General features: G+C 40.8%; 2 protein-coding genes across 2 annotated transcripts in view; one reads left to right on the forward strand and one right to left on the reverse strand.

The window, feature by feature from the left end:
• Positions 1-736, forward strand: part of LCT (lactase) — a 56,133-nt gene extending 55,397 nt beyond the window's left edge. The window contains exon 18 of the mRNA XM_004616510.1: positions 516-736. Within this exon, the coding sequence (XP_004616567.1) occupies positions 516-736 (221 nt within the window). The remainder of the gene's footprint in view (positions 1-515) is intronic.
• A 2,354-nt stretch (positions 737-3,090) lies between these two features.
• UBXN4 (UBX domain protein 4) overlaps positions 3,091-27,942 on the reverse strand; it is a 51,414-nt gene continuing 26,562 nt past the window's right edge. Inside the window, exons 9-13 of the mRNA XM_055120991.1 lie at positions 22,714-22,841; positions 17,390-17,492; positions 13,371-13,502; positions 10,085-10,278; positions 3,091-6,341 (exon numbers count right to left, since the gene is read on the reverse strand). Of these exons, the coding sequence (XP_054976966.1) occupies positions 6,203-6,341; positions 10,085-10,278; positions 13,371-13,502; positions 17,390-17,492; positions 22,714-22,841 (696 nt within the window). The 3' untranslated portion in view covers positions 3,091-6,202. The remainder of the gene's footprint in view (positions 6,342-10,084; positions 10,279-13,370; positions 13,503-17,389; positions 17,493-22,713; positions 22,842-27,942) is intronic.

The following is a 27,942-nucleotide window of genomic DNA, read 5'->3' on the forward strand; positions in this document are numbered from 1 at the left end:
TTCTTCAGTCAATATTTATCTTCTCTCAATGCTCCAAACTTGAGGTGGAACAAAGGAACTTGGGCTTAATGTTACTTCTGGAAATTGGGTCCTGGTCTGGGAATAATAGGTCCAGGTTCGTGTTCTAGCCCTACCAGTAATTTCTACAGCCTTAGGAAAGGAAACATGGTGAATGTTTCTGGGCCACGAGAGATCAGAAGCAATGCCTATGAAAGTGCAGTCCCTGGCACAATGTAAGGTGTCCTGTAGAGTCAGAACGTGTCAATTACTATACAGATGTAAGCAACAGTTTGCCAGTTTAGGTGATAGTCTAATTGCTGATAATGATGCTTTGAAAATAAAGTTACTTTATTTTTGTCAGGGATTTCTGTCAGTGAAGGAGATGAACACTATCACCTCAGGAATGTACTGTGTATCTTCTCTATTCCAAATATTAGGTTTGAGACTAGCAAAGGTTAACATAAATCTACAGTTCCATTTGTATAAGTACATAAACTGTAGTGTTCTTCTCCTAGATGTTGGCCCCACTGTCAGCCCTTCAAGAGAAGGGGGAGTTCCATTCCTGGGTCTGACACTGGATACGACAGAAGCCCAGACTGCTTTGTACACCCTCTTCTCCTTCGTGCTTCTTGGAGTCTGTGCTGTGGGAATTCTGCTGTACAAGTACTGCAATCACTCCAAGCAAGAGGAAACACAAGCAGGCCAACAAGAACTGAGCCCAGTTTCTTCATTCTGACCCACAAGTTACCACCTTCTCCAGGACTGTGATCTAGGCCTAGTTTCCTGGTCAACCTCTGCCACCACATAACACCTTGGGATCTCACATTCTGCCCATCCTGGACTGTTCTTAAATGCCCTTTGCCACTTTAGTCGGAAAGATCTCAAATCCCTGATTAAAATAATCAATATCCTGCTCTGGCATCAGAAATTCATTTGCCATTCAATGGCCCGTTAAGTAGCACTGGGAGAAATGAGAAGATTCAGAAATGAGAAGATTGTCTGGTGGTTCTGATTCACTTTAATAGAACAGGATAAATCTGTGGGAAAACATTAAAACATACATCAACTATCTAAAAATAGTCTGGTAATGGAATAAAAAGATCAAAAAAATAAGAGACTAAACACAAATTCAACTATATGAAGATCAAGTACATGGTGGTATGCCAGACTGAGGGAAAGAAAAAACTCTTCCATAAGCGGTGGTGGGTTAGCAGGTAAACTCGTCCATGGACGAGTATGTTAACCACAGGCATTAGGAAAGAGAGCCAGAGTCCTTCCCTGGATACAAGACTAAAATGTGTGCACAACCCCCCAGTCACCCCCTCCCCAAATGAAAACAAGAGAATACAAATGTATATTTTAAAATTAAATTTTGAAGTGGGAAGATTTGGAGCGATAGTGTAACAGGTAAGGTGCTTACTTTGCAGGTGGCCAACCCAGGTTCAATTCCCATCATTCCATATAGTCCCTGAGTCCCTCCAGGAGCAATTCCTAAGTGCAGAGCCAGGAGTAACCCCTGAGCATCACCAGGTGTGGCAAAAAAAACAAACAACCAAAAAATATTTTTAAGTGGGAAAAGTATTTTATGAATGATTATGATCCAAAGACCATAAAAACACTAATAAGGGGCTGGAGTGATAGCACATCGGGTGGGGCGTTTGCCTTGCACGCGGCCGACCCGGGTTCAAATCCCAGCATCCCATATGGTCCCCTGAGCACCGCCAGGGGTAATTCCTGAGTGCATGAGCCAGGAGTGACCCCTGTGCATTGCCGGGTGTGACCCAAAAGCAAAAACAAACAAACAAACAAAAAAAAAACACTAATAAAACCAATGACATAACATTACCATCAACATACTCATTGAAGAAAACAAAGATAAAAGGGCAGGTAGGTGTTTCAGTAGAACACATTTTTGTATATATAATGTTATGGGTTCAATTCAGACCAAAATAAATGGGACAAATATTTAAGGCATGGGGCTGGAGTGATAGTACAGCAGCTAAGGCATTTGCCTTGCATGGGCTGACCCGGGTTCAATCCCATATGGTCCCTTCGAGCACCACCAGGAGTAATTCCTGAGTACAGAGCCAGGAGTAACACTTGAGCACTGTCAGGTGTAACCCAAAAAGCAGAAAAAAGAAGTATTTAAGGCATATGCTAGAAAAGGGGCTAAATTTCCTTAATGGAATTTTTTTTCTTTTTGGGTCACACCTGGTGATGCACAGGGGTTATTCCTGGCTCTGCACTCAGGAATTACTGCTGGCAGTGCTCAAGGGACCATATGGGATGCTGGGAATTGAACCCGGCTCAGCCGAGTGCAAGGCAAATGCCCTATCAGCTGTGCTATTGCTCCAGCCCCATAATGGAATTCTTTTACTTTTTGCCACACCAGACTGCTGGGGGCTAGTCCTGACGGGGATGATGAGATGGCTAAGAATGAACAGTGCTCAAAAAATAAATCAAAATGGCCAACAATATTAAAGGATGCTTCATTCATGATCAACACAGTGAAAAGAAAATGCGTTTAATTTTTCGTCTTTCACGGTGACAAAGATGAAGTCTAATTGTTTCGTCAGGGAGGTGGGGAAATTTTTCATGCACTGTTGATTGGGGTGTATACATTTGTAAAATGTCATGGAAGAAACTTGACAGCACCTTTTCTCTTGTTCTGGGGTTTGGGGGCCACATCCAGTGGTGCTCAGGTCTTACCTTACTCCTTCCTGGCTCTGTGCTCAGGGATCACTTCTGGCGGTGTGGGGGGGGCGTACCATATGGGGTGATAGCTTGTGCAAGGCAAGTGCCCTATTTGCTGAACCATCTTGTGGGCCTCAAAGCAGCCCCTTTTCTAATCCAAAACTACAAGTAAAACTTTCCAAAAGGTATGGTTATTTGCAACTACTTAGTATACTTGCAATTCACTGTAGAGATATTCATAGTAAAAAACTAAGATTTGTGATAACCAATAAATGTCAGTAGAGAATACAAAGTAAGTTCGGATAGGTTCACAAAATAGAACACTATGCAGCCATTAATAAAAATGAGGCAGTTTCGTGTGTTTAAAAGATCAACACTAAGTAAAAAGGCAAGATGCAGAGTTGTATATGACCCTATTTATTTAAAAATAAAGATTACATATTTGCTGATATGCATAAGATTATAAAAACAAAGTATTAATATCTGGGAATATAACAGGTTAAAATTGAAGCATGAAGATTACATTTTCAATTTATAGTCTTCTATATGGTTTTGAATCTTTTCTGGGGTGCTTGGGAGGAGGGTTGTGCCACACCTGGCAGTGCTCACTGTTCTTGGCTGTATACCAGGAGTGACTCAGGGGATCAAGTGTGGTAATAAGAATTCAACTGGGGTTGGCAGAATGCATTTCAATCAACTTAATCCCTATAACTACCTCCCCAGCCCCATTTTGAATCTTTTTATCATGTTTACTTAGATATAAAATAAGTAATCATCCTCCTATTTAAAGACTATAAAGCATTTTTCTATGGATATTTTTCTTATATATATGGTTTGGGGGCCACACCTGGCAGTATTTAGGGCTTACTCCTTCCTGGCTCTGTGCTGAGAGATAACTCCTGGCAGGCTCAGACCATATGAGGAGCTGGAGATAGAACCCAGATCAGCCACATGCAAGGCAAGCCCCCACCTCCTTACCAGCTCCAACCCCAATATTTGATTTTCTTAAAGACAAATTGACTTGAGGTATTCCATGTTTTTGTAAATATATAATAGTTACTTACAGGGCTACACTAATTTGACAATTTTTTCTTTTCTCAAGTCTCAATGTTATAAAGATGACAAACCTTCACTTAAATGAGATGGATGCTGGAAATAATTCATTTTCAAACTTACTTTCTAAATTATAAAAATATGATCACTGCAGAAAATTAGAAAGTGAAGAACTAAAGAACTAAAATTACACTAACCATTTTGACCATTATTGGGATTTTAGTGTTTTTCTTTACATATACGTTAATCTATACTACCACCTACATACATATGTATATATACACATACACACACACACATACAATGTGTATATGTGTTTACAAAACTGTTATCATTCTGTACTTGTAACTTTGTACCCTGCTTCCTTTCATCTGCTACCCACAGATTCAAGTAATTATAGGGTGCATAAAATTAATATTGTACCATTTCTCATTAACAATGATTTCTGGGGCCTGGAGTGATAGCACTGAGGGTAAGGCGTTTGCCTTGCACGCAGCTGACCCGGGTTCAATTCCCAGCATCTCATATGGTCCCTTGAGCACCGCCAGGAGTAATTCCCGAGTGCAGAGCCAAGAATAAGCCCTGTGCATCACCAGGTGTGACCCAAAAAGAAAAAAAAAATTTCTGTAGAAGGTAGTAGGTTCTGGTTATTAAGGAAAATAAACAGCACTTATGTTTATACTGAGTTTTGCACTTATAAATTTATTTTTTTATTTTTTGCTTTTGGGGTCACACCGGCAATTCACAGGGGTCACTCCTGGTTCATGCACTCAGGAATTACTCTTGGCGGTGCTTGGGGGACCATATGGGATGCTGGGAATCGAAACCAGGTCGGCCGCGTGCAAGGCAAACGCCCTACCCGCTGTGCTATCGCTCCGGCCCTGCACTTATAAATTTATGACCATTCCTTAGAAAAACTTAGATAACTAAGCCAGAAATACCATTCAGAGATAGAACATATGTACAGAATGCATGAAGCTCTAAATTCAATCCCTGTGCTGAATCAAAAAGCATGAAATATTTGTTTCTGAAAATGGTTTCAAGAAAAGTATACCTGTTTTCACCACACTATATCCCGTCTGTATTCTTGCCAGTATTCATCATCATGTGTTGGGGCTGGGGAAACACTACACTTCCCACTATAGTAGTTGTCATGTTCCCAGGGATACCCCTGCAGTATCCCTGCTTGATGGTATGCCATCTGGAGTTTGGACCCTACCTACCTTCTTAGTATTGAAGGAGCTGTAGTGGAGGTGCTTTGGACCACATTTCAAAATGCTCAGGGATTTTCCTGTCTGTTCAGAAGTAACTCCTGGTGGTACTTATGTGACCATATGTGGTGTCAGCCATGTGCAAGATAAAGGCCTTACCCCTGTACCTCTGGAATTCTGTCTTAATGTTTTTAAAAGTCAGTGTTGGGCTGGAGAATTGTACAGCAGTTCAAAAACTTCCCTTGCATGAAACATGTACGGTTTGATCCCCTGCACCACATATGGTTTCCCAATCACTTTCTGGAGTGATGTCTGATTAGAGTTAGGAGCAAGGCCTGAGCCCCCAAAGAAGTCACTATTTCACACGCAAAGTTTGAGAGCACTTCTCCAATCATAAAACAGAATCCGAATCCTTCTGTATGCTTACTCTAGTGTGCTGCTCTCCAACCCAGAGACAGAGGTGATTATAACCATCACATGTATCTGATAATAAATAAATAAAACTGACTCTACACAAAATGATGCCTCTCTGAAAGTGGGAGCGTTATCTAAGTATCCAAGTGTGTAAGAAAGTGTCTTTGCTTTCTTGATGTTTAAGGTAAGGAGGTGAGATACTTGAGGATTCCTAAGCAGGGAGGGTTGGGCTGGGAATTGGACTCATGACCTGTGTAACAGGAAAAAAAGATGCTAGAATAACAAGTTAAAGCAAAAATAAGATCATTATAATTTTTGGAAAAGATTTTTTATTCAGTATTTTAAGATTAAAAACTACAAGATTTTGCTTACAGCTGATGAGCAAAAAGAGGAAAGTTAAACATAAATTATTATCTGATTGGCTAGTTAAAATGTTCTGACTCACAGTCAAATTTCTCAGGGACATACATTTACTTAAGAATGGACTTAAGAGTTTTGGAGCAAAATAGCTCTAAACAAAACATACCATCTGAGAGTACAGGGCTAGGAGGAATATGAAATACTGAGTAAGAAAGCTGAGAAGGGGAGGCTGTGGCAGACCTTCTGATTCTTTTAAGCTTCTAGCAGTTGGTTACCATATGCAAGGACCTAGCAGCTAGTTATTTTATCTCTTGACTTGTCTGAGTTAAACAACTTTAACCCACTAAGCAGGAATAAGGAGACTTTATAGATCAGTTGAAAAACATAAAGCAGTCCCACTTCTCCAGCAGAATTTTAGTTGAATTAAATCATAAGAGAAACAATGATTATTGCACATATTGTACTCGTTACTACATCTGTTGAGTAGAATTCCCATTCCAAGTATTGTTTTCATCTTCTCCATCATCTTGAGTCCTCAGTCTATATATCTTCCCCTCCTTTTTAAAATCTTCCCCCCGTTTCTCCAGCACTCTTTTCCTCACTGGTTCCCTAATGTAACAAGAAAGAGAAAAAAATACATATAAAATGAAAATACCAGTAATACAAAGCTGTTTCTGTTAAAGTTTCATTGTATAAGCAAGTGTATTCCACTGACTTTCCTTACTATCAGCTGGAATGATGTATTCAGTATGTGACCTTGGATCAATTACCAGTATGTGCACACATACACATATTTTTAAATAGATATTTTTAAATTATATCTAACATAGTAGTAAACATTACCTAACTTTATCTGTTCTCCACGACAAACCAACCAAATTATTTTTCATTTCTAAGTATTCTTGATGACTAAGAATAATGGCAACACATTTATTTATGCAGCATAAAACATGTTACTAAACACAGGATCTTACAGGCTATCTAAAGTCACATTAAATAATCAATTACTAATTCTTAATCTTTTCATAATCTTTAAAGAATAATTTAGGGGCCAGAGAGATAGAACAATAGATAGGGCACTTTCTCCACACAGCCAACCAGCCAACCCAGGTTCAATTCCTGGCTTCCAAACATGGTTCCTTGAGCATACCAGGAGTCATTCCTGAGAACAGAGCCAGGAGTAATCCCGGAGCACTGGAAGTTGTGCCCCCACATAAGGGGTGGTTTAGATAGGAACAATCTCTTTATCTGAAAATGAGCAGGAAATGGAGTGAAATCTAATACATTCTGTAACACTATAAGGTAGAGGAGAAAACCTGAAGTGGTATACAAACATTCTCCCTCTAACAAGCATTCACCCCATGCCTTTCATTCCAAGATCTTTTCCCTTAATTTGAAAGGAAATTTAAAAAAATCTCATTCCATGGGGCCAAAAATGTGACCCAAAATGTACAGCAGTGCACTGTGAGGCTCTAGGTTCAAATAACTCCCCTCCAAACACCGTTAGGTGTAGTCCCCAGTACCAAATAACTCTCTTCCAAACATGTCAGGTGTGGTCCCTACAACTATCAAACCAACCAACCCATTCAGCAAGTTCTCCTACACAGTTAGTCAGGAAGTTAAATACAGGTGGAAGTTAAATACTTCCACCCACACTGCCTAAGAGTTCTAAAATTCAGCACTAACAAGGCCTGCTTTCAATGCTGCTTTTAAGGCAAGAGAAGTATTTCCTGCTACTCCAATTAAGTTATACATCATAAAGGACAGAGCAAGCAATGGATATAATTGGTCTAAAAATTAAAGAATTCAAGATAAAAGGCTAAGAGAGACCAGAGAGTACAGTGAGCAATTTGTACATTAACTGATCCCATATTAGCCTTCCCCAAGCACCACAGGAGTGATCTCTGAGCATGAGCCAGGAATAAGTTCTGAGCACTTCGGGATATGGTCCTCAGACAAGCAAAAACAAAAAGATAAAGACTACACAATTCATACAAATCATCTAGAGCAGCGTTTCTCAACTTCTCCAAGTGGGCAATATGGCTCCTTGGGGAGTGCTGGAATGATCCAGGGGTGGTGGTAGCTCGAGATGCAATTGAAAGTCACTTGTTTGATCAAAGAAGGCCAATTTCCAGGATGCGAAATGGGAGTAATTTTTCTTCTAAAAAGGGAGTAGTAGGCCAAGTATATTTGGAAACCTTTGGTCTAAATACTCAACAAAACATGAAACTAGGGAAGATCTTAAAAATAACAGGCACTAAGATCTTCATTATTCAGCATATAGAACCTCTGTGAGAATTTTAAATATCCATTAAAGGTCTTGGCTGGAGAGATTGTACAGTGGGCAGGGCATCTGCCTTGCATATGGCTTACAGGGTTCGATCTCCGGCACTACATATGGTCCATTACTATTTACACAAGAAAACAATCTGCCACTGGCAACAGGGAGGAGTGGCTCAGCGATGAAAGCAGCACCTGTTTTGCAAGCATGAGGCCAATACTCTATTACCTGAGACAGCAAATGTGTGGAGCACTGCTATGTTTCTCTGCGACCTGTAACTCTCAGGGCTGCAGCAGTGTTCAGACCCCCAGAGAACCACAGTCAGTCAGATGTGAGAAAGCACTTTTTCAAATAAGGTACAAGCCCTAACAGAACACGCAACTAAAAGATTCACATCCAGCACCTTGGCCTGGAAGTATGACCACCGCTGAGAGTGTGTGCAAACACCACAAACAGAAGACCCATTGCAAGCATAACTAAACATCTATGCACCACAGCCAATCTAAGTGACTCCCTGTGATAACAACAGCAACATGGGGAAGGAAAAAAAAACTATTTAAAAAAAAAAAGAGAATGGAAAAAATTAAGATGGGTAAACATGAGGGCTGGAATAGTCCAGTGGAGAGGGTGTTTAACTTACATGCAGTAGACCTGTTCGATTTCTGGCATCCCATATGCTCCCCCAGCACCACCAGGAGTAATTCCTGAATGCAGAGCCAGGAATAATCCCTGAGCATTGCTGGGTGTGACCCAAAAAGCCAAAACAAACAAACAAACAAAATCAACAGGAAAACACGTTTCTAAGAAAACAACATGTTTAAACCACATGTTAAAAAAAATAAAGGGCTGGAGCGATAGCACAATGGGTAGGGCATTTGCCTTGCATGCAGCCGACCCGGGTTAGATTTCCAGCATCCCATATGGTCCCCTGAGCACTGCTAGGGGTGATTCTTGAGTGCAGAGCCAGGAGTGACCCCTGTGTATTGTCGGGTGTGACCCAAAAAGCTAAAGAAAAAGGTAAACACCACTGCCCAGTGTGTGTCATTGGAGAGCACAAGTGTAATCACCGTAACCGTATGTCAGCTTCCAGCAAGCACCACAACAGAATGTACAAACAGCCTAGTATGCGTGCAATTCTGGTCATCACTTCATCATCAAAGAGAAGGGAAAGTAATGAAACACATGTGCAGTGTGTCAGATGCTGTATCACACATAAAAACAAAATTCTTAAAAGGTCCCTTGGGGGGAGAAAATCTATCTTTATAATTACAGAATAAAAAGGATTCAATAAAGAAAATGAAAGCAGTAGAGGTGAAGGAGGTTTTTAGAAAGAAGACTGAGGGGGCTGGAGCGATAGCACAGCGGGCAGGGTGTTTGCCTTGCACACGCCCGACCTGGGTTCGATTCCCAGCATCCCATATGGTCCCCTGAGCATCGCCAGGAGTGATTCCTGAGTGCAGAGCCAGGAGGAACCCCTGTGCATCGCCAGGTGTGACCCAAAAAGAAAAAAAAAAAAAATTGAAAAAAAAAAAAAAAAGAAGGCTGAGCAAAATACAGTGAAATTCCCAGGAGAAGGGATATGCCTAAGTTTCGGAACATTTCTCTCCCCCTCCCCCCACCCCCCAGGTTTTTTGTTTTGTTTTGGACACACCAAATGGTGCTCAGGAGCTACTCCCAGCTTGAGATACAGGGCTCCATGGTGTGCTGGGAATCAAACCTGGGCCTCGGGGCTGGAGTGATAGCACAGCGGGTAGGGTGTTTGCCTTGCACGCAGCCAACCAGGGTTCGATTCCCAGCATCCCATATGGTCCTCTGAGCACCGCCAGGGGTGATTCCTGAGTGCAGAGCCAGGTGTGACCCAAAAAAGAAAAAAAAAAAACCTGGGCCTCTAGCATGCTAAGCATGTTTAGTCACCCTTTTAGCTATCTCTCTGGCCCCATGTTTCATAACAGTTGATTCTTTACTTCCACTTTGACTAATGAACATGATGTACAGAGTAAGAAGACAAATTTTCTCATCTTGAATAAGGCATTGGGTACTAACATTTTAGACATGTAAATAATACAGATACCTTTTCTCTGAGTTGCTGGATGCCGAAGGTTCTGATGCTGTTGCTCTTACTGAGGTCTGTGCAGGAGGAGGATTACTAAACAGGAAGTTGCTAATCAATCTCCAAATGGCAAGGAATGGGTAAAGTACCGTTCCCAACAATGTCCAAATATCTCCACTAGAAGAATGTACCATGGATGTAGTCGGTCTTCCTGCCTAAAAATTAAGAAATAAAACTAAAGATTGCACAAACTCAACTGCACTATATTTAAGGGTCAAAATAAATCTTTTATCTAGAAAATAATGTCCCACAGATTTTAATTATCTTCAAGAAGATAATTATACCATCTTTCACTAATTTTCAAACATATATACCTGGGCCGGGTTTGATTCCTGCGCCCCTCTTGGAGAGCCCGGCAAGCTATCAAGAGTATCCCGCCCACACAACAGAGCCTGGCAAACTACCTGTGGCATATTCTATATGCCAAAACCAGTAACAAGTCTCACAATGAAGACGTTACTGGTGCCCGCTCGAGCAAATTGATCAATGGAACAATAGTGCAACATATTCCTGGGAACTCCCAAAGCTGTTTTTAAGTAACTTACTTATTTTTGGTTTTTGTTCCATAGCAAGCCATGCTAGGGGGTTATTCCTGGTGTTACTTAGGGGGCCATATAGGGTACCAGGGATCAAATTCAGGTCAATTGCACGCAAGGAAAACACCCTAACTGCAGTACTACCATTCTGGCTCCTTGAGCTGTTTTTTAACAGAAGCAATCACAATACAAAACTTTTCATGTTTCTCCAGTTAAAACACATGCTGGGCATACATGCACAGGGTCCTAGGTTTGATCCCTAGCACTGAAGAATTCCCAAAGGTGTAGCTCTGGTGGTCCCCAGCATCACTGGGGAAATTGTAACAAAACACACTTAAATATATCCCTAAAAATTGGGGCCTGCCTTTGGACCCTGTTGTGGAGCGAGCATGATGGAAGAGCCCAAGGAAGCGCCCTTGGACTCCAAACAGCCCACTGAACTAATTCCGGCATGGGACCAGAGACCCCACGGTGCGCTGAAACAGTGGGAACCGGGCATCCCCCAATTCTTTTAACCTCTCTCTCTCTCTCCACTCCTCCCTCCTGAGCACAGCGCAGGATCCGCGGTTTTTCTGAGCGCAAAATGGAGACGGCGATCCAGCTGAAACGGGAGGCGCGCGCGCGCGCGCGCTTGCGGGAGACCCCAGGGGGCGGGGGCGGCGACCCCCGCCCACAGCAGATAGATACTTAAACCCACCTCCCTCACGTGTGCTTCCCTTTGGACCCTGCTGTGGAGCGAGCATGATGGAAGAGCCCAAGGAAGCGCCCTTGGACTCCAAACAGCCCACTGAACTAATTCCGGCATGGGACCAGAGACCCCACGGTGCGCTGAAACAGTGGGAACCGGGCATCCCCCAATTCTTTTAACCTCTCTCTCTCTCCACTCCTCCCTCCTGAGCACAGCGCAGGATTCGCGGTTTTCCTGAGCGCAAAATGGAGACGCCGAGCCTCTCTCTAGGCTTCTCCATCTTATGAGCACCATAAAAGGGTAAAAGTTTGTAGTGATGTTATTTCTGGTTGTACTTTCCCTGGACTTTATACAGAAACCCAAAACCTAATGTCATCTTAGCATCAGCAATATGTAATATGTCCCTTTTTAATGGGTCGGACTTTTGTGGGAGATCCTAACAAGAATAGTAAGTCTGTTGCTGAAATATTGAAGGCAATCAAAGTGGTAGCCATCTCTCTAGACTGAACTAAGCTATATCCCCACGCCGGCTGAGAAGAAATTTTCTTCTTTCTCGGGAAGAAACGCGGCACGTCGTCAACTACAGTGTGATGTCCATTAAGCAAACAGACCTGGTGGCGTGGGAATGGGATATAAGGGGAAAAATTATGTACATGGAACAGTGGGACGCTGGTGGAATCTCGAGCCGGAGCCGATACCAGCGCAAGCCCTTCGGTTCCAGAAACTGCTTGCAGACACTCTACTAGTCTATCAACTAAGCCAGAGCCCCACGCCTGCCGATGACGGGAAATAACCATCCTTTTCGGTTTTTTTTCCCTTGTCAGGCAGCGTGGCGATTACTAAACAGGCGTGAACTCGGTGGCGCGGGGCAAGGGGGAAAAAGAAAAGTTATGTAACAAACAGCGGGACTTAATATCTCTATATTCTTAGCAGTGGAGAACTATCAAATGCCTCCTTGGCAATAGGACTGCTTTCCTTTTTTGGGGGAAACCCCAACAACGGTAGTGAGTTGTGTGTTGAAACATGGAATGTAATCGAGATAAAGCGTAAACGAAGTGAAACTTATCAAGTACAAGGGTGGGGACTGGGGAGGTGGGAGGGGGCGGCAGGTATACTGGGGGGGTTGGTGATGGAAGATGGGCACTGGTGAAGGGAAGGGTGTTTGAGAATTGTATAACCGACATAATCCTGAGAACTATGTAACCCTCCACATGGTGATTCAATAAAATTAAAAAAAAAAAATTGGGGCCTAAGACGCGGCACAATGATAGAGAATCTTATATGAGGCTCTGGGTTCATTCAGGAGCATGAGGAGAGGGCATGTAGAGGAAAAGAAACCCTAGGAAGTAATCTCAATGAAATGAACTATTTTTAAGAGAATTCAACTGTTGTAATAAAATCAACCATTCTGACAAGAAAAAGGTCTTAAAATTTATGAAAAAGAACAGTTTCAAATTTCAATGAACACAACTCAGTCTGGTGGAGATCTAGTTCTTTTGGCAGAGGGGTCTAGATTAGAGTGAAGCAAACTACTAAAATTTAGGAGACCCAGGCTTTCATCCAACACTTGATGATTCCTTGGAAAGGTATTTAAACTTACTCAGTTTTGTTTCTTCATGACAGATTAAAATACTTTATGAGGATCAAATGGTATCTAAAAATCAGGCTTACTTTTATGTCAAAATAAAATGTCAAACATTTGGTAAAAAGTGGAATCATACAAAATAACAGTTCATGAATAAGACATATTCTAAATTTCTTTTCTTATACTAGTCATTTTTGCATATGAAATGGAGAAAAGTAAAATATTAACTATTTAGTGCCTAACAAATAATATTAGCAATCCTACTATATGAAAAAGAATAAATAATAAAATTGATTTATTACTTTTGGATTTTTAACTATCCACTTTAAGCCTTTTATAAGGTGAGCTGGTCTAATAATTACAACATAAACTAAGAGGAAAACAAGCAGGGCAGTAAGTACTGGACAGTAAGAAGAGAAAAGACATGTATATACATACTGGCAACAGTACCACTGAAGCACTTGGAGCAAGTTCCAAATCCATTAATTTCTTTTTATAATCTTCTTTGGTAAATTCCCTCCTGGGAAACATAGTCGCTAATGAAAAATTGCCGTAAGTGTTGCCAACAGTCTGTAACAGAAAAATAAGTTTAAAACTTCTCAACTCTGCCTTTATATAATAAGATTTTAACAACTCAAAGCATTCAAAACAACTGCTTTAGTTTTGCATTGCCTAAAATATAAAAGTTAACTGAAACAAACTCAAAACATATTTCTGATGCTTTTGTGCCAGGAGATTTGCCTTGCACATTCTGGAGGACCACATATGGTCTCCTAAGTCTTCCCTGCCAGGAGTGATCTCAGTGTAAGCCTGAGCACAGCAAGGTGAGGCAAAACAAAACAAAACAAAAGTAACTGATAACTAACACATACACAGGTCAAAAAAAGGATTTATAATCCAAAAACTGACAACATAATAATAAAATAATGAGAATGTAGTTACTAAAACCAGGTAACTGAATTTTTAAGAAAGGATTTCTTGCGGGGCTGGAGAGATAGCACAGCGGGTAGGGCGTTTGCCTTGCACGCGGCCGACCCGGGTTCAAATCCCAGCATCCCATATGGTCCCCTGAGCACGGCCAGGGGTAATTCCTGAGTGCAGAGCCAGGAGTAACCCCTGTGCAGAGCCAGGTGTGACCCAAAAAGCAAAAAAAAAAAAAAAAAAAAAAGAAAGGATTTCTTGAGTCAAAGCAAAAGCACAGTGGGTAGGGCACTTGCCTTGCACATGGAAGACTCATATTTGACCACTAGATTCCCATATGGTTCCTGGAGCCCACCAGGTGTGATCCCTGAGTATAGAGTCAGGAGTAATCCTGAGCATCTCTGGGTGTGGTTCCCAAAACAAAGCAAACAAAAATACCAAACATACAGCCTCAGCCCAGCTTCAGTGAAATTCACAGGTACACTGTGGGCCATAAACTTTGGGCTATAAACCCTGGGGAAGTGGGTAAGCCAAGAATCATCCCAGTTCTACAGATCCTGGAACTCCTGCAGCATGTGGCCACATACACAGCTGCACAACACCTCCATATTCCACCTATCCCACAACAGAAACATTTCAGGAAAAGCACAACAAATTAGACGGAAAAGTAACATAGAATCCCACTAAGCTCAATAAGCAAAAACAATTAACACAAAAGCCTCAGTCAGCTACAAACAGCTCATTAAATCCTCAGACAATGACTTTCATAACAACATTGTGAGATGCAACAGTTCTCATAAATTTTCCTTTACAGAACTATTTTTTGATAATTCCACTTACCATTCTGTTGTAACAAGCAATACATAAGAAATTATTTTGTGCCTGCCAAGGAGGCAGGCTTAGAGAGTGGGTGGGAAACTGGGGGCAACATTAGAGAGAAAAATCACACTGGTGGTGGGATTGGTGCTGGGGTATTGAATGCCCAAAACAACTGTACTATGAACAACTTTGTAAACTCTGGTGTTTAAAATTAAAAATAAAAATTAAATTAAAAAATTTTAAACAGGGGCTGGAGAGATAGCACAGCGGGTAGGGCGTTTGCCTTGCACGCGGCCGACCCGGGTTCAAATCCCAGCATCCCATATGGTCCCCTGACCACAGCCAGGGGTAATTCCTGAGTGCAGAGCCAGGAGTAACCCCTGTGCATCGCCAGGTGTGACCCAAAAAGGCAAAAAAAAAAAAATTTTAAAACAATTTTAAGAATCAATATCAATATTAATAAATATAAAAATTATATTTAAAAAGAAAAGCAATAAAATAAAAAACTTAAAATTATGTCTTTAAAGTACAGCTACTTATCATTAGGGTTTTCACTATCTCTTCAAGAACTTATATATTGCCTCAAAAATAAACAATTGGATGTAAGTCTTCCCTATTAAAAAACTACATAGAGCTAGGAATTGGAGCTCGTGGCTCAGTTTTCCCTGAATTTAAATTCGTAACATGGCAAAAGTTCAAAACAATCTACAAAAACTAGATTTTTAATATTTAACATCAGGCACTCCTGTTTTAAAGATTAAGAATAAATGAACCATCATCAATCCATACTACACACATAATCCCAGATCCAAGCGCTCAGAGCATCATAATTATCTTCAAAATTTTAAGTCACCTAATCTGCCTTTCCTTAAGGAAGAAGACTTTAAAACAAACTTTATTTTTACAACTTTTTACACCTTGTCACACATACATATCAATCACTATTGCAGCATAAAGACAAAAAAGGGACTGGAGAGATAGTATAACAGTTAGGGTACATGCCTTGCATGTGGCTGACCCAGGCTCAATGCCCAACATCCCATACGGTCCCATGAGCCTACGAAGAGTGGCTGCTGAGTGCAGAGCCCTGGACACTGTGCCAGGTGCGACTCAAAAACAAAAGAACAAAAAATAATGCAAAAAAATAAGTTAAAGGAGGTCAAGTGACATACATGATACCCTACTAGTAACAATTTTGTAAATCACAGTGCCTAAAAGGGGGAGGGGGATGGAGGGAAAAAAAGAAAGAAAATAATGCCTGCCACAGAGGTAGATTGGGTGGTAGGAGAAGGATTAGTGTTGGAATATTGTATGCCTGAAACACAATCATGGACAACTTCGCAATTCAGTGATTCAATTAAAAAAATTAAAAAAAAAAAATAGGTCACTGGACTGAGGCAAACAGAACTGGTAGAACTTAGGGAATTAAATATTTTTGTGTGTGGTTTATATTTGGGTCACACATGGCTATGCTCAGGGCTTACACCTGGCTCTGTGCTCAGAGATTACTCCTAGCAGTGCTTTATGTGTTATCAAGGGTTACAAGATACTTTATGTGCTATCAAGGGTTGAACCTAGGTTGGCTGTGTGCAAGTGTGCAAGGCCATGTGCAAGACCCATTATAGTGTCTCTCCAGTTCTGTGTGGCATTCTTTTTTCTTACCTGTGACTAAACAAAAAAATTCAGGCCAGTATACTCATTTTTGAGAAGCTCCAAATGGGGCTCCAAGTTAAGAGGCCATTTGAGGTAAGGGAAAAAAAGAGTTATGAAAATAAGTTCTTGGACTGTCCAGCCCAGCTTACCAGAAAAGCAGACAGTTTTTTAGGTGTCCTTATGGGAACCAGAAAGTAGGTAAAATGGGAAAAAAGATCTGGTGAAAAGAACTAAACATATGACTTTAGATCCTAAATGAATCTAATGCCAAGAATCATTTTTTTCCTAATGTCCAGAATGTTTGCACAATTATTTTATTAATTATTGTTTTAAAAGCCAGACCCAGAAATTCTTAGGTGGGGGCCAGAGTAAGGATTACTCTGGTATACATGATGCTATATAGGCTCAAACCCAGGACCTCACTTGAGCTACACCTCCAATCTTGTCTGATCAAATTTTGAATAAAGGAATGTTCTTGAAAATATACTTGTTGCCAAATACATTTAGGCTTGGCCAACTGGCTGACAATGAGAAAATGACTAGTCCCAAAGCACTCTAAAGAGTCCACCAAAAATATAGTGAGACAGATGGGGGGGAAAAAAACCAACTGCATCTTTTCACAGACACAATTCTTCAGATTAAAGCTTTGAAAAAATTGGAAACAAATATGGACTGAGGAGCTCATCAATACAGCACTTGTGTTGCCTGTGTAGGCCTCTGAGTTTAGTCAATGGCGCAGCACAAAATAAATAAATAATGAGTAAAGAGATCTTTGGAAATTAGCTGCACTATATTCCTCCAGTTGAATATACCAAGAAAGGAGAAAAGTTCCAGAATCTTTTACATACTATAAGCAAATTCCCATTTTCACACAAAATGTAGATAGGCAGTATCTGTATGGCACTATCACAAGATGAATATATTCCTCCAATGTATTGTGGCCCCTTCTGGCTAGAGATCATGACTCATGAAAGAAAATCACATTTCAGATTCTACTTAGTCATTTTCTTCTCCTATATTGTAATAATTATATTTTTTACTACAACTTAAGACATAAAACTTACCTGTGCAGCAAACTGTCTTGCTTCTTCTAGAGGAGCATCAGAAGGGAACTGATTTGTAAAGGAAGAACCATCAGGTAGACGAAACTGAATTCGTGCCACAGTGCTGAGTAAAAAGAAAAAGGCAGCATCTTTACTTCTATTATATTCTCAGACAGTACCACTAAAAGTTGATAGTGAGAAAATGAGGCCAGAGAGTTCAGAGAGCAGGCATGCATACAGTGCCTAGGGGACACCTGGGTTCTATCCTGGGTCCTATTCACCGAATGGTCCCCTGGGCACTTCCAGAGTGACCCCTGCACCAAGCCTCAGAGCACTGCTTCCATCTGAAAACAAACCAAAGAAGTTAGAGAAAATGCAAATGGAGAAAGGGTGCAGCTGAAAGGTGCATGTGTAAGGCTATGAGTTTGACTCCTGACATGGAAAAAGAAAAGAAGAGAACAAAACAAACAAAATGTTGATAGGAAGTTTTTCGGTCAGGGAGATAGCACCAAAGGCATGGCATACACTAGCCCTGGTCTCCCGCAGCACGGTATGGTCTCCAGAACACCATCAGGCACTGTCAGGCACAGGCCTTGATGCCCACCAGTACGGCTAGGAAGAGTCCTCTTAAAAAAAAAAAAAGGAAAAAAAGATTTCATCCTGGCCAAAAGGCACATGAAAAAGTGCCCTACATCACTAATCGTCAGAGAGATGCAGATCAAAACAACCATGAGGGGCTGGAGTGATAGCACAGCGGGTAGGGCGTTTGCCTTGCACGTGGCCGACCCAGGTTCAAATCCCAGCATCCCATATGGTCCCCTGAGCACCGCCAAGGGTGATTACTGAGTGCAAGAGCCAGGAGTGACCCCTGTGCATTGCTGGGTGTGACCCAAAAAGCAAAAAAAAAAAAACAACCATGAGATACCACCTCACACCACAGAGACTAGCACACATCCAAAAGAACAAAAGCAACCGCTGTTGGAGAGGATGTGGGGAGAAAGGGACCCTTCTACACTGCTGGTGGGAATGCCGGCTAGTTCAGCCCTTTTGGAAAACAGTATGGACGATTCTCAAAAAACTAGAGGTTGAGCTCCCATTTGACCCAGCAATACCACTGCTGGGAATATATCCCAGAAAAGCCAAAAAGTATAGTCGAAGTGACATATGCACTTATATGTTCACCGCAGCACTGTTTACAATAGCCAGAATCTGGAAAAAACCTGAGTGCCCTAGAACAGATGACTGGTTGAAGAAACTCTGGTACATCTATACAATGGAATACTATGCAGCTGTTAGAAAAAATGAGGTCATGACGTTTGCATATAAGTGGATCAACATGGAAAGTATCATGCTAAGTGAAATGAGTCAGAAAGAGAGTCAGACATAGAAAGATTGCACTCATCTGTGGAATATAAAATAACAGAGTAGGAGACTAATACCCAAGAATAGTAGAAATAAGTACCAGGAGATTGTCTCCATGGCTTGGAGGCTGGTCTCTCATTCTGGGTAACTCAGGGAAGGGACCACCAAGTAAAATGTGGTTGGAGGTCATGTGGGGGAAAGATGATGCGGGCCAAATACAGACTAGAGACTGAACACAATGGCCACTCAACACCTTTATTGCAAACCACAACACCTAATCAGAGAGAGAACAAAAGGGAATTCCCTGCCATAGTGGCAGGGTGGGGTGGGGGGAGACGGGATTGGGGAGGGGGGAGGGATGTTGGGTTTACTGGTGGTGGAGAATGGGCACTGGTGAAGGGATGGGTTATCAAACTTTGTATGGGGGAAACATGAGCACAAAGATGTATGGATCTGTAACTGTACCCTCACGATGACTCTCTAATTAAAAATAAACTAATAAAAAAAAAAAGATTTCATCCTCACAAATATCAGATAATTTATTTTAAATAAAGGTCTACTGAAATATAAAGTACCTAACCAAATTTTTGGGAACGTTTATCCTTAACCCCAGGAAAAGTCTCCTTGAAGCACACAGCAGCTTTAAATAGTCAAGAGTTGTGCAACTGTCACCATTAATTTCAAAACAGTTTTATCACTGCCAAACTAAACCCTATGCTCATTATCAGTTTTTCCCCCTCTTCCAGCAAGAACTTGGCAATTAATTATTGTTGGGCTTTTTTTTTTTCTTCTTCCAGTTTTGGGGCTATGCCCAACTGTGCTCAGGGGCTACTCCCAGCTTGTTAAGGGGGTCACTCCAGCAGTGTTCGGACCATGTGGTGCTGGGAATCAAATGTAGATGTCTGGCTTTATACACAAAATAAAAGAAATAGGGAGAGGTATTTCTCTGCCCTCTAGCTGCTACTAATCATACAGACTTAGATTTACCTATTTCAGGTATTTCATTTAATGACTTCAAACAAAGTGTGACTTTAGGGTAACTGGCTTCTCCTGTGGGATATTTTCAAAGTTCATTCATGTTATAGTATATGTCAGTACTTGATTCCTTTTAATGCTGAGTAATATTCCATTGCAAAGGATTACTATACTATGCTTATCCATTATTCATCTGATGGTACAGTTATTATCACATTGGCTAATAATGCTCATATTCTTCTACAGATTTTTGAACATTTTTTTTTTCTTGAATATATACCTGGTGCTTTTTTTATAAGAATGAAATGTGTTTACAGAGGATGGCACACATCCAAAAGAACAAAAGCAACCGCTGTTGGAGAAGATGTGGGGAGAAAAGGACCCTCCTGCACTGCTGGTGGGAATGCCAACTGGTCCAGCCCCTTTGGAAAACAATATGGACGTTTCTCAAAAAAAATAGAAATTGAGCTTCTATTTGACCCAGCAATACCACTTCTGGGAATATACCCTGGAGAAACAAAAAAGTATAGTCGAAATGACATCTGCACTTATATGTTCATCGAGGCACTGTTTACAATAGCCAGAACCTAGAAAAAACCCGAGTGCCCAAGAACAGATGACTGGTTAAAGAAACTCTAATACATCTATACAATGGAATACTATGCAGCTATTAGAAAACATGAAGTCATGAACTTTGCATATAAGTGGATCAACATGGAAAGTATCATGCTAAGTGAAATGAGTCAGAAAGAGAGGGACAGACATAGAAAGATTGCACTCATCTGTGGAATATAACAGAGTAGGAGACTAATACCCAAGAATAGTAGTATACAATACCAGGAGGTTGACTCCATAGCTTGGAACCTGGCCTCACACGCTGGGGGAAAGTCATACCAAATGGAGAAGGGAACACCAAGTAAATTGTGAGTGGAGATCCCGCATGGTAAGGGGAATGCGTGCTGAAAGTGGACTAGTGATCGAACATGATGGCCACTCAATACCCCTATTGCAGACCACACCCAAAAGGAGAGAGAGAGAACAAACTGGAATGCCCTGCCACAGAGGTGGGGTGGGGGGGATGGGATTGGAGGTTGGAGGGATACTGGGTTCATTGGTGATGGAGAATGGACACTGGTGAAGGGATGGGCTCCCAAACACTGCATGAGGGAAAAAACAAGCACGAAATGTTTGAATCTGTAACTGTACCTTTACTGTGACTCACTAATTAAAAAATAAAATAAAATAAAATAAAAATAAAAAAAGAATGAAATGTGCTTATTGTGAAAAAATGCTAAGGAATAACAAATCATAAAAATTTCATTTCCTTTCTGTAATTCTGAAACCTATAATCCGGTAAACCCAGTGAACTTTATTCCCTATTAATATCTACAAAGGAATTAAAAGGTGTAACTATTCACTAGAACCAAAAGTTTTAATAAAACATTTTTAGAAAAAATTTTATATAATCCGTTTGAAATTCTAAATATAAGCACATGCAAATTATATTATGCCAAGTACCAAGAGTATAATTTCAACATAAATTCATCAAAAAAGTGGCCACACCCAGCAGTGCTGGGAGCTGACATGGTGCTGGGGAACAAACAGGGCCTTGTATGTGCTGGGCATGCTCCTATCAGACCAGCTCCTTTGAGTATATATTTCCATGCAAGACTGCTAAGGTTATAGTAATCATTAATATTTTGATGTTATGTTATAGTAATTATAACATCTTGAGAAACTACCCACTTATTTTTCCAAGGTGACTGCACCATTTTATAATTCCATGGCAATGTAGGAAAGTTCGAAAGTCTTCAAAACTCATCAGAACTTGCTATCACTTTAAATTTAGGTATAAAATTTAATCTTAGAGTACAAAATAATTTCTCATTGTTATCTGATTTCCCTAATTACTAATGACATTGAGCATTTTTCTAAAAAGCAAAAATCATTTTTGATCTACTATAAAAGTAATGTCTAATTAATTTTCCAGTATAAAAAATACAGATGTACAAAGAAAATAAACTTTAACAATAATTTAATTACCAGAATATGATGGAAACAAAATGCTTAGTATTTTTTTTTTTGCAACTTATGTTCTGTTTTTAAGAACTACCTTGCCCCTAGTACACTGGCATCATCATCAGTAATATTTTATCTACCCCCATCACTACAGGATAGGCATGGCAACTGCTCCAACTAAGTAGCCCACAAAAGCATACATAGTAAAACAGACACCACAACTGATGTGGAGGTGGAACCTGATCTTTAGGGCTGGTACAGCAATAATACAAGAAAAGGCAATAGTACAGCAGCATCCCAATTTGTCCCCTAATCCCACCAGAAGTGATCCCTGAGTTAGAGTCAGAAGTAAGGCAGGGTGTAGCCCAAACAGAGAACAAAATAAACTAAAACCCTCTTCAGTGATTAATAAATTTTTGAAAGGGTTAAATTTTTCTCCTCATCTTCTATCAAGATCCTGATAGTAGAGGGAAGTCCTTGGCTCTCCTAATACAACCTGAAGAGTTATTCTCAGACAATAAAGCTAAATTTGAGGGGAAATAAAAGAGTGGGATAAAGGATATGACTCAAGCAACAGAGGACAGGCAAATGTTCCCTGTCCCAGCACTGTAGGGTGTGGCCTCCACAATAATTTTTTTTAAATAAAACATTCGAGAGCCAGAAAGATAGCTCAAACAGCTTCGGTACATTTTTGGTAGCAAATCTACTGAGGCCACAGTGTGAAAAAGCAGGGGCCAGAGAGATGATACAGGCGTTAAGGTGCTGATCCTGAATGCTGAGCCTCAGTCTGACCCTCATCAATGATATGGTCCCAGAGTATTGCTTTACCCCTGGCTCTGCATGGATTTCCAAGCACAGTGCTGTACGCCTGAGCACCATCAGATATAGCCAAAAATTTTTTTTAAATAAGTAATAAATAAAAGTGTTCACAATCAGTATGCTCCTGATTCAACTAGCACAAAAAAATATTGTAGCATGAAGTGAAATACCTTCTTTCTCTCGCAGCAGCATCTCTCTTGACTTCCATTTCTGTCTGTTTGGCCAGCAAGGCAGCAGCTTTGGCAGCTTCTACTTCTTCCTTTGTCTTTGCAAAGCGAGCAGCCCTCTCAGCACGGTCCTTTAAAACAGCCATTAGACACTAATCATCTCCGCTGCCACAATGATCTACTCACATTATTCCCAAACACAATAAAAAATATTAATTTCCCTGAAGTTATATGTGCACTTTATCATTCAGGATGGTGTGGGAGGCGGGTGTGCTCCCAAGCAATGCTCAGGGGCCCAGGACACACTCCCAGTGATACTCAGCCACCTGGCCATGACTATTTACTACTTGGGGCCCAGCAATGCAGTACTGGAGGCCACCACCATCACTCTAGTGGTAAAGTCCCCCATCCAGAGATGCTCAGGGGGCATGAGATGCTGGGGACTGAATTCAGGTTCTAGCAAATAGAAGGCATATATCCTAGACCCTTGAATTATTTATGAGGCTCAGCTGACATGTTTTAGTATTATATCAACTATCAAGAATCAGGATCAGGGGCTGGAGCAATAGCACAGCGGGTAGGGCGTTTGCCTTGCATGCGGCCGACCCGTGTTCGATTCCCAGCATCCCACATGATCTCCTGCCTGAGCACTGCCAGGAGCGATTCCTGAGTGCAAAGCCAGGAATAACCCCTGAGCATCGCCAGGTGTGCCCAAAAAGAAAAAAAAAAAAAAAAAAAGAATCAGGATCAGAGCTGCCATTAAACAAACAAGAGACATGGGCCGGACAAATAACTAGACTGTGTACATGTTTTCCATGTTGGAATCCCATCCAAGCACTTGTTGAGAGCAACCCCCAAGCATCACAAGTATGACCAAAACAAACTCTTCCCCATAAAAACAAACAAACAAACAAACAAGAGATTTGGTTTGGCTCACTCCATATTCTCCAGAGCATAATGTCTGGAATACAATATGAACATAGTAAATTTTAGTGAATGAACAAGCAATACTAGAGGTGGATTTTTTGGGGCATTTTTGAGTTTGGATTTTTGGGTTTGTCTTTTTTTTAATGATTGTTGGGCCACACCCAATGTTGCTTAGGGCTTACTACTGTTACTACTGGCTCTGTGCTCAAGGAATACTCCCTGTGGTGCTCAGGGAACCACATTTGTGCTAGGGATTGAATCTGGGTTGGTAGAGGTGTTTCTTTTTTCTTTTTGGGTCACACCCGGCGATGCACAGGTGTTACTCCTGGCACTGTACTCAGGGATTACTTCTGGCTGTGCTCAGGGAGCCTTATGGGATGCTGGGAATCGAACCTGAGTTGGCCGCGTGCAAGGCAAACGCTCTACCTGCTGTACTATTGCTCCAGCCCCTGTATCACTGTTGCACTGTCCTCCCGTTGTTCATCGATTTACTCGAGTGGGCGCCAGTAACGTCTCCATTCGTCCCTGTTGCATGCTACTGTAGCCCAATGGCGTACTGGGGGCTCTTTCAGGATCAGGGAAATAAGGACCATTACTGTTACTGTTTTTGACATATCGAGTACACCACCTGCCAGGTTAGCTTGCCAGGTTCTGCCATGGTAGAGATTTTTTTTATATGTATTAAAACTACTTAATTCTAAATATATTTGGTGCTAACCCATCAAAAGTCCTACTTGATGCATCTAAATCCTTTGAATGACTCCCAAAATGAATGGCTGCAACTAGAAGAGACTGCATTCTTTCTAGGAGACATTCAAAGTATTACTTTATTATGAATTTTTAGCTTCTTTCCTAAGACATTTGAGAACTACCTTATAATTCTTGCAGTGCCAAGAATCAAACACAGGCCTCAGAAATGCATAAAACCTACCTTTTGATTACAGGCATGTCTTACAGATACTCTATGTTCCATTCCAAATCATTATACTGAAATTTTGTGGGAAATGTTTTTGGTTTCCAAGTGCATACAGAATTTAAACATATACAACACTGTAGAGAATGTGCAGAAAGATTGTGTCTGAATAACACTACACATATATTTTTTTTTTCTTTATAAATTTTAGGTCTTTATTTTTGTTCATAAGCCCCACTCTTCTCTTTTAAATCTAAATATATTTTTATTTCAATGAATTAATTTTTCTAGAACTTTCTAGTTACTTTTTTATTAGCTTTTTCTTTGATTTTTTTTTTTTTTTTTTTTTTTTACTTTTCACCATGATGTGACATTTCTTTTTTTTTTTTTTTACAGTTACAGATTTATACACTTTTGTGCTTATACTTCCCTCATACAAAGTTCGGGAACCCATCCCTTCACCAGTGCCCATTCTCCACCACCCGTAAACCCAGCATCCCTCCCACCCTCCCCAATCCCATCTCCCCCCCACCCCACCCTGCCACTGTGGCAAGGCATTCCCTTCTGTTCTCTCTCTCTAATTAGCTGTTGTGGTTTGCAATAAAGGTGTTCAGTGGCCGCTGTGCTCAGTCTCTAGCCCTCATTCAGCCCGCAACTCCCTTCCCCCACATGGCCTTCGACTACAATGTAGTTGGTGATCGCTTCTCTGAGTTGACCTTTCCCCGGAACGTGAGGCCAGCCTCGAAGCCATGGAGTCAACCTCCTGGTACTTATTTCTACAGTTCTTGGGTGATAGTCTCCCACTCTGTTATTCTATATACCATAGATGAGTGCAATCTTTCTATGTCTGTCTCTCTCTTTCTGACTCATTTCACTCAGCATGAAACTTTTCATGCCCATCCACTTAACTACAAAATTCTTGACCTCCTTTTTTCTAACAGCTGCATAGTATTCCATTGTATAGATGTACCAAAGTTTCCTCAACCAGTCATCCGTTCTGGGGCATTCGGGTTTTTTCCAGATTCTGGCTATTGTAAACAGTGCTGCGATGAACATACATGTGCAGATGTTGTTTCGATTGTACTTTTTTGCCTCTCTGGGATATATTCCCAGCAGTGGTATTGCTGGGTCAAATGGGAATTCAATATCTAATTTTTTGAGAATCGTCCAAATTGTTTTCCAGAAGGGCTGAACCAGTCGGCATTCCCACCAGCAGTGAAGAAGGGTCCCTTTCTCCCCACATCCTCTCCAACAGCGGTTGCTTTTGTTCTTTTGGATGACACTACACATATTTTAAAAATGACTTTTTTGGGGCTATAGAGATCCACCAGACTGAATGCATACTTTGCATGTAAGAGGCCAAAGTTTGATTCCTGGAACTACATGTCCCCAGAGCAGAGAGACAGGAGTAGTGCCCACCCTCCACAGTCCCCTCTCTAGCACCACCTGGGTGTAAAATAAAAAACAAAAGTTTTCATTGCTAACAAATGCCACATGGTCCTCTGAGCACAGTGAGAAAACCAGAGCAGAAAGTATTAGTTGAACACAAGGTACTGCCCCCACCCCTAACCTGGTAAGAAACTGAATGACAGAATGCTATTTTTTTTTAATATTAATCATCTTTTGAGCCTTCAACAACTCAAACTTTTTGACAAATTTCTTCCAATCTGTTAAAAAATACAGTATTTGCAAAGCACAAAAATGAAGTGCAATTAATGAAATATGCTAGAGAAAAGGTGTTTGAAAAAAGTTTATTCAATTTTAACCTCAAAATGTATTTTCATTAAATAAACAATCCCTAATAAAAGAAACCAAGTTGGTTTTTTTTTTTTTTTTTTGCTTTTTGGGTCACACCCAGCGATGCTCAGGGGTTACTCCTGGCTTTGCACTCAGGAATTACTCCTGGCGGTGCTTGGGGGACCATATGGGATGCCGGGGATCGAACCCGGGTCGGCCGCGTGCAAGGCAAACGCCCTACCTGCTGTGCTATCGCTCCGGCCCCCCAAGTTGGTATTTTGAGTCTCTAAAATCTACTCTTGTGGCACTACCTAGTAATAAAACAAAACCGATGTGTGTATAAAAACAGTATTGCAAATGTTCGAAAATCAAGCACTAAAAATAAACTTAGAGCTAAGGATGTGGCTCAAACATTAACATTACTGAAAATCACTGTCACTGTATCACTGTCATCCCATTGCTCATTGATTTGCTCGAGCAGGCACCAGAAACATCTCCATTATAAGACTTGTTACTGTTTTTGGCATATCAAATACGCCACAGGTAGCTAGCCAAGCTCTGCTGGGAGGGCAAGATACTCTCAGTAGCTTGCTGGGCTCTCCGAGAGGGGTAGAGGAATCGAACTTGGGTCGGCTTTGTGTAAGGCAAATGCCCTACCCACTGTGCTATCGCTCCAGCCACTACTGAAAATATACACATCAAATTAAGAGACCAGGAATATGATGCAAGTGATAAAACACATGTCTTGCACATATGTGCAGCCCTGAGTTTGATGCCTGACAACACACTGGCAACCCAAGTACCACTGAGTGTCCCCATAACAAGAACTAACCACTTAGTACTCACCAATGCAGTGGAAGAGAAGATAAACTGACGAGTTATGAAATGTGTTTATTTACTCTTATTACTTTCATCTCAGGTTCACAGGCTCATTTCTTTTTGCAGGGAGGGGTCACACCTGGTCGTACTCAGGGCTTACTCATGGTTCTATTCTCAAGGATCATTCCTGGCAGTGTTTACACACCTGTACTATTTCTCTGCCCCTTCACTATCTCATACTTGAATGATTTTTAGAACCTTTTGCCTTAATATTGACAGCCTAGTAGAAGCACACCAAATTGGATGACAAGGTAGTGTAGGAGCCAACTAAACTCAATAAACAAAAATAGTAACATAGAAAACTCAACTAGTAATGAACAGCTCAGTGAACCCTCACATTAAGACTTAATAACCCCATAATGAGATATTACAATTTTCACAAATTTACTTTTACTGAAGTATTTCTTGGTAATTCCATTAAATCGTGGAATTGTTTTGTTCTAATAAGCAATATATAGTATTTTTGCTTGCCAGGGGGACAGGCATAGGGGGTGGGTGGGAGGCTGAAAACAATACTGGTGGTAAGGTCACACTTATGGTAGAACTGGTGTTTGAATACTGAATGCCCGAATACAACTGTATTATGAACAACTCTGTAAACCACAATGTTTAAATAAAGTTAAATAAATTTTTTTAAAAGTCTTATACCTAAAAAGTTTATTTTGCTTAATTAAATGAGCATGTGCATATATACATTATTCATGTAAAATATTTTCTGTGTAAAGTTTTTATTTTCTAAAAGAACACTATGTTTAAGTTTAAAAAAAAGAAGGTAA

Source organism: Sorex araneus, chromosome X, assembly GCF_027595985.1.
Source record: "Sorex araneus isolate mSorAra2 chromosome X, mSorAra2.pri, whole genome shotgun sequence".
Classification (NCBI taxonomy): domain Eukaryota; kingdom Metazoa; phylum Chordata; class Mammalia; order Eulipotyphla; family Soricidae; genus Sorex; species Sorex araneus.